This window comes from Notothenia coriiceps, unplaced genomic scaffold (genome assembly GCF_000735185.1).
Source record: "Notothenia coriiceps isolate Sejong01 unplaced genomic scaffold, NC01 NC01_scaffold00030424, whole genome shotgun sequence".
Classification (NCBI taxonomy): domain Eukaryota; kingdom Metazoa; phylum Chordata; class Actinopteri; order Perciformes; family Nototheniidae; genus Notothenia; species Notothenia coriiceps.
This window is the reverse complement of record NW_011363125.1, coordinates 1-9,723: the sequence shown is the minus strand read 5'-3', so window position 1 is coordinate 9,723 and position 9,723 is coordinate 1. Positions and strand designations below refer to the sequence as shown.

General features: G+C 40.9%; 2 protein-coding genes across 4 annotated transcripts; both read right to left on the bottom strand.

Moving 5' to 3' along the window:
* Nucleotides 1-737: 737 nt before the first annotated feature.
* On the bottom strand, nt 738-4,283 carry LOC104959542 (uncharacterized). 3 transcript variants are annotated; one of them, XM_010787445.1, is made up of 8 exons: nt 4,223-4,283; nt 3,697-3,748; nt 3,138-3,611; nt 1,956-2,103; nt 1,679-1,863; nt 1,399-1,463; nt 1,249-1,317; nt 738-1,164 (listed from the first exon to the last, which is right to left on the bottom strand). In XM_010787445.1, the coding sequence occupies exons 2-8, from the start codon at nt 3,710-3,712 to the stop codon at nt 991-993; spliced, it is 1,131 nt and encodes a 376-aa protein (XP_010785747.1). In that variant the 5' UTR covers nt 3,713-3,748; nt 4,223-4,283; the 3' UTR covers nt 738-990. The 3 variants fall into 3 exon arrangements, with proteins under 3 accessions (XP_010785747.1, XP_010785748.1, XP_010785746.1); XM_010787446.1 differs by having other exon boundaries at nt 743-1,164; nt 1,399-1,487; nt 3,138-3,615; nt 4,223-4,244; XM_010787444.1 differs by having other exon boundaries at nt 744-1,164; nt 1,399-1,487.
* Nucleotides 4,284-5,129: 846 nt separating this feature from the next.
* LOC104959543 (probable G-protein coupled receptor 139) lies at nt 5,130-7,376 on the bottom strand. Its single transcript, XM_010787447.1, has 2 exons — nt 7,298-7,376; nt 5,130-6,139 (listed from the first exon to the last, which is right to left on the bottom strand). The coding sequence occupies exons 1-2, from the start codon at nt 7,374-7,376 to the stop codon at nt 5,130-5,132; spliced, it is 1,089 nt and encodes a 362-aa protein (XP_010785749.1).
* Nucleotides 7,377-9,723: the final 2,347 nt, after the last annotated feature.

Sequence of the window (9,723 nt, the reverse complement as noted above, 5' to 3'; positions counted from 1 at the left end):
AGTTTATTTAGCAGGGACAATGCACAGTGATGAACACTTAAAACATTAAAATGTGTCAAGCGTAACAGTGCCAGATTTAGCTTTAAGCTAATTTCCATCCATAGTCCCTCACATAAAACATTTAAGAAAATTGCATTTTAAAAAAATAGCAAAAACAAAATACATGATATGCAAAAGGTGCAAAAGAGCAAGAGCAGCATACACAAGTATTTATTTATTTTTGCAAGTTGAATTTAATAGTATTTGATACTTTCTTAATATGTTTCTTGAAAGTCAAGTTTGAGTCCAGTATGACTCCAAGATACTTGAAGTGGGAGACTAGTTCTATTTTTGCTCCGTTTAAAAACACGTTGGATCCTTCGACTTTGACTGGTCGTTTACTGAACATCGTGCATACGTTTTTTTTTACGTTTAACTCCAAGCAGTGTTGAACCTTGTCCAAAGCTTTTGAGAGACAGGATGAGATCATTTCAGTGTTTTCCCCTTGTACAAAGATGACCGCATCATCGACATATATTTGCACATTCAACTCAGGACATACATTAGGCAAGTCATTTATGTACAGAGAATACAGCAGTGCTTGAATTGGAATAAAAAAGGTGCCAGTACTCTAAATCAGCAACTGTTTCAAGTCAATTTTATTGAGAGAGGTAATCAATGGAGCTGCCAGGGAGGACACAGGGGAATCATACAACAAACAGGCGTACCTAGATGCGTCATGAGGTGCCGGTACGCATATGGATAAAAATCAGAAGTCCCGGTACTGCGTGAGTACCGACCCAATTCAAGCACTGGAAAACAGTAATTGTCCAAGAATGGAACCTTGTGGAACCCCAACAGGGTTGACAAGGTAGGGGGATTTGGCACCGTTGACCAAAACACACTGTTTTCTGTTCGATAAGTAAGACTTAAACCAATGTATTGAATCTGCCGAAAAAGCTTTTTACTTCTTGCTGTTACTTTTACACTTCAAAAATCATTAATTGGTGTTTATATGTGGAGATTATCAGTCAACAAAACCACTGCGTGGTTGACAGCTGTCTTAATAGGAGTCCTCACCTGGTTGTGGATGTACTTGGTGTGCAGGCCGTGCTCGTCGTCCCCATTTCCCTCCACGTCCTCCTTATACTTGGGACTGATGACCACGATGATGAGTACTGATTTCTGTAATGATACATCTCACTGTCAGCTTTTGCTGAAGACAGCATTATAATTTGGATTCATACTCTGCTCAATGGAAAGACTTACATCATTCAAAAATCTGTCCATCCATTTGGTGATGTCCATTCTTCGGATTGGATTGTCAAAGATATCAATCTGTAGACAATAGGCAGAATTTGAATGTTTGAATACAAAATCAGTGGGAATCAAAGGTGTGGGAGACATGGTATAACTTACTGCTGGTTTGAACCCTTGATCCGTCAGAAATGTGGTGAAAGGTATGATTTCTCTGGCGGTGTCCACTGAATATGTGATGAAAACATTCCCTGTCAACAAGAAGTCAGCGAAACATTCTTATCTTTGGGTATTAGTCCACTGCTGGCAAGTAACTTGCAAATGTTGGGCAATTTGTACAATTAGCATTTGTCGCATTAATTAGCAGTAATTATCCTAAGAAGACAATAGCTTAAAAATGGCTTGGCCGATTCAGAAAGGACCATGTACATATGTGACTTACTGCACTCCTCAGGCAGGCTGATGGTCCTCCTCATCTCCTGGGTGGCTGGCCCTGGATCAGGCTGGAGGGAGCGATGCACACTGACCTCACGCATCACATCCCAGGCAGGGGCTGCCCGCTGAGCCACAGATCCATGGGGGGGGTTTGGATCATCTTTAAGTTGTAGTCTATTATGGGGGGAATTCCTGTAGAGGAGTTCATTGCATGTATTACGTCTGTGAAAAATCATATGAATCGATGTTAAAAATATCAGATCATTATGACAAACAGGCCATACCTTGACTGTTGGGGGTGTTGAGGCTCCCCGCATGAATCTGCTGGGTAATCATACTTATAAAGATGATTATTGTTAGTGTGATGGTGCAGTTGTGCTGGAGGGCAGCATGCACGCTGTCTGCCATGACGCCACAGACATTGATTTTGGCCTGCAGAGAGATATAAAGGAGCTGACATTAAACAGGTTCCCAAATCAGCAGTGAGGTCATGCAGAAACACAATGAGAAGCTAAATGATTCCTCACAGGGTTACAGCAGAAAAATATTAAATCCATCACAGATGTAGTGATTACTGCATATAAACAAATGATTTCATTTTAGCTTGTAAAAGTATCTTTCTCAACATTTTAAACACTGATTTAAATGGCATATTTAGGTTGTACTGTAGGCTGTAGTCTAATAATATTCAACAATATTCAATTACTGTGATATATATCTTATATATATCTCACGAAATCCCAACATGACTGCACTGAAGAAACTGAAACGTTGACTTTAATGAAATGTATTATGTCATCAGATTTCACATAACTAAGCTTTATAACAACTTCATATTATTGCTTTCAACTAACTAACCTAGTACAGTTATGTAATTTTTTTTTACATATACATTTAAATAAAGTAAATGTTTCAGTTTTTCAGATATAATGACCAATATTTCTAATGACTAAGTACCATGGGACTCAACATCTCCATTTATAAGGATTGTTTCTCTTTGTATGTATTGAGATACACCATACTTTTATTCATATTATTATTATTTTCATCATTATAATTATTATGTTCCTACTTGTTTATTTGTGATTCTCACTTTAAAACTCACATTATTTTCTTTTTTTACATATCGTTACATAAAATATTCATCAACTCGTCATACCAAGCCAAGAAAAGCTGCCTCGTACTCCGGAGTTGGGAAGAGAGCGCTCATGAGTTCACTCTTTCTTTAACCTGATTCAGGCTGTGCAGATCCTGTTGTTACTGCACCCATACTAACACAGTACAATTGAATCAAACCCAATTTGTGATGCTTACAATGACATTTAAGAAAAAAAGCAGGAATGATGCATAATCCATAGACCTTGAACACTACTTTTTATCATCAAACATGTCGTCCACAGAAACATCTTATAAATCTCAGGACCACTGACAGTAACAGAATGTAAAATGTTCCATGTGTCACTGACCAGGCATACAGGCAGGGTGTGGTGGAGGGACGTAGTCGGTGAAGTTATCTCCAGACCTGAGTGTGAGGGGGGGGTCCAAGCGTTCATCCTCCTCCACAGAGTAATGCTGGGGCCAGTCTGAATTACCCACAAAGCTTCTAGCGTGGCGTGGCGTGGTAGCCTCTGGAAAGTCCCGCCCATACAGTGGAGACTGCTCTCTGAGGCCATGCAGCCTAACATCTGCATGGTGGGGAGGCATTAGATGAAGTGGGGGCTCTGCTCTGGGTTGAAGCTGCAGCTGTTTCTCAGGGAGTCTCCATGGGCCCTCAGTGTGTGCCGCCCCCCCCGCCTGCTCATGGCTGGCTTGTATCTGAGACCTTGTGATCACTGTATGTCCACTGCACTGTCTGCAGGGGCGGGGGCAGGCCAACTCCAGACTGGAGGGTGTCATGCTCTCGTCCATCTCTACAGGAACACTCTGGTGAGGGCAGCCCCCTGACAACAAGAGCCAACAGAAAAACCTGTTCAAACTTCCCAGCAGACAGTGAATACTGCTGACTCATCACGTTTGGTTTCCTACCTTTCAAAGAGTCCATTTTGCCAACAGTGTGATGCCTCTGCTGAAGTGAACACTAAGATAACAGTACAGGACATGAATAGAGCAGGACAGGTTAAAGACACAGACTGCACAGCTCCTTACATTCACAAAGGTGGCACGTAAACAAATTAAGTCTCAACTGAGGGATTCAAAGTCCGTTTTACAGTCACCATCAAGTAAAAACCGAAAATGAAAATATAAGTTTTATGTATGTGCAGGGTGAATAGACAAATATAAACATGAGTACATAACATATATACAAGTATAAACCGCATTCTCACATTCTTGGTTCCTCCTCACTGAATAGGTGTGACACATTACACGTAACTTCAGAGGAGCGGCAGAGTTTAGCACATTCGCTGCAAACTAGTACAAAGGTCAAAATCACAGAACTAAAGGTATGCTAGGTATGGCTTCTTAGATTACAAATCAAAGCAATTTGTGAAGTTTTAGTATGTTTTCCCTTATAAATGTACATACAGAGAATAAAGTGTACTCCTACGCCTACCTTTTCTTAGACCTGCTTCTCTGCCACCCACAGCACAGACCTGTTCTAAAGCAAAGAGGAAGTATTCCCACTATGCAAAGCAGGGAAGTGTCGTGACTCATTTATGCAAATAATGCGGGGCATTAAGACTGCAACCGCCTGATGGGTTCTTCAGCAAGGTGAGCCTCCTGTGGCTATTCAGCTTTCACTCGTTCTATTGGATCCAACCCTTAGTAAAGAGCACATGTAAGTCTTGAAGTAGTACATTACAATGTGTCAACAAATAAACAGTTGACTTGACAGGTACATGAATAGCACTGCAGCAATGCTAATATTTCATAAGATGTGACTGTTTGCGATGTCCTTTTACAACTACCTATGACCTGGACCACTCAGAATCTACAATCACCTACGGAATAACCCCATGGCCACTTATTCACATACATTGTTACAATAGTTCATCCACATTCATCATTAGTTTATTTCATATGTTTGACAAGACACATCTACTGTGAGGTGGTAGTTAGTGTTTCATGCTAATGTTATAATGCTAACATACTCAAAATGTCAATACAAACATCCCGATGTTTAGCAGGTCAAATGTTTACCATGTTTGCCAATGTTGCTAGCATTTATTAACACGCAATACAAAGTACAGCTGAGGCTGATGGGACGATCAATAGTTGAAAAGGTATTTAATCACATACCATCACTTTTCAGTATTAGTATCATCACAGCTTTTGTGGGGATAGCTTAATATCGAAAGGTCATCATACATTTAGTTGGAATCATTGAACAATTCTGGTAAGTGGGCTTTTATGTGAGATTTTTTTGTCAAATTTCTATTTAAAATGTCATGAAGGAACATTAATGTTTAAAGGATTACATTTTTGAAATTCTTATTCTTGTCCAATCTTCCAGATGGGTTCTACTCCGTCAGTTTGAGATTGGTCAGCACCACAGTCACAGGGTCAGCGGATGGCAAGGCCTTATGATTGGCCACAGAGAAGACCCTCATGGTGGTGTGGGTGAGAACAGAGCCCAGAGCACGGGCCTTAGCCTTACAGGTAGCCACTTGGAGCAGCTCCCGGCGGAAGCAGCGGCTCACCATGCAGTAGAGCAGGAAGTTGGTGGTGGAGTTAAGGTTCTGCAGCATGTTGGCCAGGTCTCCGGCCACATTGATGGGGATGTTGTAGTCGTTCCTGTTGAAGTTCTCATTGTTGTACTTGGTCCTCAGGATGCAGTATGTGACAAAGCGGGGCAGGCTGAGGACGACAAAGGTGACGGAGACGGTGCCCAGGAGCAGGATGGTCCTCCTCAACATGCCCCTGGTGCTCCGCCCATGCATCACACGACGCTCCTCCTTGGTGAAGAGGTTGCTGGCGTGGCACAGATGGTAGCCGATGAGGTAGTTAAAGATGATGACCAACACGATGGGGATTCCCCCTGAGAGGAAGGTAGTTATCCACACTATATACGTAGAGTAGGCCTCGTCGCGGTAGCGACACCGGGGCAGTGTCACATTGTGTCCGTCCACAGTAATGTTGACAGGTGAGACGATGTTGATCCAGCCCAGCGGCACAGACACAACATGGGACACCAGGACGATCGCCACACATGTGAGTTTAGTGACCTGGGCCTGGGAGAAGTGCTGCTTGGCCGCTGTGCTGCGGAGAACAAGGTAGCGCTCGATGGTGAACACCACCACGATCCAGGAGGAGCTGTAGAGGGATCCGTATTGCAGCACTCCCAGGATGGAACACCAGGGATTGGAGTTCCAGAAGGGCTGCAGCAGCCAGAAGGTGAGGGTCAGGTCTACGAGGATCACCCACACCAGGTAGAAGGTGTCCATGATGGCCAGGCAGCTCAGATAAATGATGGCCGTGTCTGACATCCCGCACTTACGGAAGCAGATCATGTAGAATGTGAAGAGGTTTGCTGGAAGACACAAAGATTATTATATTTTCCTGGCTGGTCCAACTTTTAAGTTACAACCAATTTATGCTTAATAATTCAGTAATAATCAATGTTGGTGCATAATTGGGGTTTGTCAGAACTTTTATCCTGGTTCAGCTAACATTTTTCTAAAAACTCAGAAGCTGTCAAATATATGTGTTGTAGCATGCTGGTACACCCATACACCCAAGTCGCCAATATTTTGTCACCATTGTTTGCAAGCCTGTCACTAGTCTTTCAAAATAGCCATATGGTCATATTTTGAGCCTATATTTCTAAGTTTGACATGTTGTATACATATTATAAAATGTGTAACTTTTTCTGCATGTTTATTTTGTAACCCTTTCCCCCTTATTCCAGTCTTTGAGCTAAGCTAGGCTACACATTCCCTAGGCCTACCTGCATTTGAACACACAGAAGTGAACCTTATTTGACTGTGGTGTTGAATGCCAATGTGTATCCCAAATCACAGGACTATTCTTTAACAGACTGTAGATTTTGCAGTTATGTTAGTAACCAGAGGTGGGAGGTGCACTTATATAAAGTACCAGAGTGTAGGAATGCTCTGTTACAGTAAAAGTCCTGCATTCCAAATGTTAAAAAAAGTAAAAGTAGAAAAGTATTATCATCAAAATATCCTTAAAGTACCAAAATTGAAAGTAGTCATTGTGCAGATTGGTCCATTTCAGAATAATATATATGATATGTTTTATAATGATTGATCATGAAAGTGTTCTCAAAGCTGGTAAAGGTGCAGCTAGTTTGAATGACTTTGTATACTGCAGGGTAGCTTGTGGATTTACTCCAGGTGGAACTAAAGTCTGATTGAAGAGCTGATTATATTTCACATCATTCATCCAGATTTGTGTAGTACATGTACATAAAGTACACGATTTAACTCTGAATTGTAGTGGAGTAGAAGTGTGAAGTAGCAAAACATATAAATACTCAAGGAAAGTACAAAAACTCCAAATGGAGTAAATACTTAGTTACTCGTCATCACTGTTAGTCACTTATAGAATAAGATGTGGATGCTGTGAGGGCAGTGGGTCAAACTGCCTGGTGCCTGCAGGACAGTGAGCTCAAGTGATTGATTAAATTGTGCCTGGAAAAGGCATGGAACAAGAAGAAGATAGAGACCTGGGATGCCCACGACGAAGAGCAGAGGGTAGTAGACCCTCTGGACGGTGACGAGCACGGTGGCGCCGGCCCCCTCCATGCTGCATTCAGCGCCGCTCAATAGCTCACATACTAATGCCTGCAATAAAGCCATTAGAGAAGTGAGGACAAACACTGTTGAAGCAGATTACAGCTGTTCCCTCTTTAGAACATTGGAGCCATTAAGCTTTTATAAGGTTATTATGAATTACTTGGAGATACTTTGGTCAAAGTATCACCAAAATGAGTACAAGACAGTATACAAAAACATTACAGATGAAAATGATTTTTTAATGTTCACTGAAAAAACTGAAATGTATGTGAAATGTACTGTATATGTGAAATCTGTTAACATAATACATTTAATTAAAGTCAACATTATTTCAGTGTGGATATTTATTTTGTATTTTATTTACTAATGGTTATAAATCAGAGGTCATCGAACCAACCATTTAGCCGCTTGGTTCGTACAACTAATGTGTCATCACTTTCAGAGCGTTTTTGTTCAACTATGTTTAAGCTAGAACTTTATTTAGCACCAAAGTGAAAGTGAGACATCCAGCTGACTAATGATGGCTGACCTGAAGAGATGGAGATACTGTATGTCCTGTGAAACAAAATAACACTAAACTGATATATGTTATCTAGATCACACAGAAGTCCTACAGCTCTCTGGACAATGGATGTTTTATTGAATGGATGTTCCACAGTGCATTATCAATCATCTGGATTATAAATGCAGATGAATAATGTTCATCTGGGTAGTCAATACTACAATAGTTGAAATAAAACCTACCTGCTCTCTATAGATCCTCCGAACTGTTCTCTATAGGTGACACACAGGAGTGACTTCCTCAAAGTGATAGAGCTGGTGATGTCTGGAGACCACGAGACCGTCCATAATGCGAGGAGGGAAGGCTTCAGGAGGAGGGAGCTAACTCACTGGTTTTCAATAGGATTCAAATAAACTCAAGGCAATAACTGATGGCACACAATAAAACACACAAGTATTAATATGTATCATATTGTGTTTTTATGAATACAAATTAAACTTGTGATTTGTTTCCAAATCATCCGTTTGAATAGCAAGCTTGATCAATCATTTCTCAAAGACACAGAATGCATGTATTTTCCACTGCAACAAAAACAAAGTTATAGGATGAATAAATATTTCTAGAAGGATACAAATGTTTGTGTTATGGAAGAAAAAGATAGTCCAGAGTGCCTGTAATCATGTAAATACTACAATCTTCTGACAGCAAGTGCCTCTGACCCCGCTGGCTCACATCACTCATGTCACTGGGTTACAGTATTTTCTTTTTTAAATTGCCAAGACATTTGTGCAACTACAGTAGACCTGAAGGATCAACTAAGGTGGGCCTGTCTGATGGGATACCAGGGGCTAATCGTGTGCCCCTGGTATCACCATTGGAACTGTATCCAACAGGGACATCGGCACAATAAAGTAGACATATTGTCACCTGCTTCTGGAGGAGGGGACCATACATATCTAAAAACAAATGTCAAGGCTAGATGTGAAATAGTTGCTTTATCTTGACATTCACAGTCACTGATGTCCTCTGGGAAACATTCTGTATCAAATGGATCTGCCAACCAAAAAAGGAACATCACCTTTAATATACTAGTTTCAGCACTCAGATTTGTTTTGAAATTGATAATACTAATGATGTCAAAATGCATTGACAGAAAGGAGCCTTAACCAGGGTATAAGATTGTGAAGGACCAGGGTAGGCAAAAACTAGGCGTGCAGGTAAAGGTGGACATTTATTTGATTTGATTTACCCAACATACAGGACTGTCTCAGAAAATTAGAATATTGTGATAAAGTTCTTTATTTTCTGTAATGCAATTAAAAAAACAAAAATGTCATACATTCTGGATTCATTACAAATCAACTGAAATATTGCAAGCCTTTTATTATTTTAATATTGCTGATTATGGCATACAGCTTAAGAAAACTCAAAAATCCTATCTCAAAAAATTAGAATAGTTCCTCAGACCAAGTAAAAAAAAAAGATTTATAACAGCAAAACACAATCAAACATTTGAAAATGTCCATTAATGCACTCAGTACTTGGTTGGGAATCCTTTTGCACGGATTACTGCATCAATGCGGCGTGGCATGGAGGCAATCAGCCTGTGGCATTGCTGAGGTGTTATGGATGCCCAGGATGCTTCAATAGCGGCCTTTAGCTCATTAGCATTGTTGGGTCTGGTGTCTTTCAGCTTCTTCTTCACAATACCCCACATATTCTCTATGGGGTTCAGGTCAGGGGAATTTGCAGGCCAATCGAGGACAGTAATGCCATGGTCAGTACACCAGTTACTGGTGGTTTTGGCACTGTGGGCAGGTGCCAGATCATGCTGGAAAATGAATTCCTCATCTC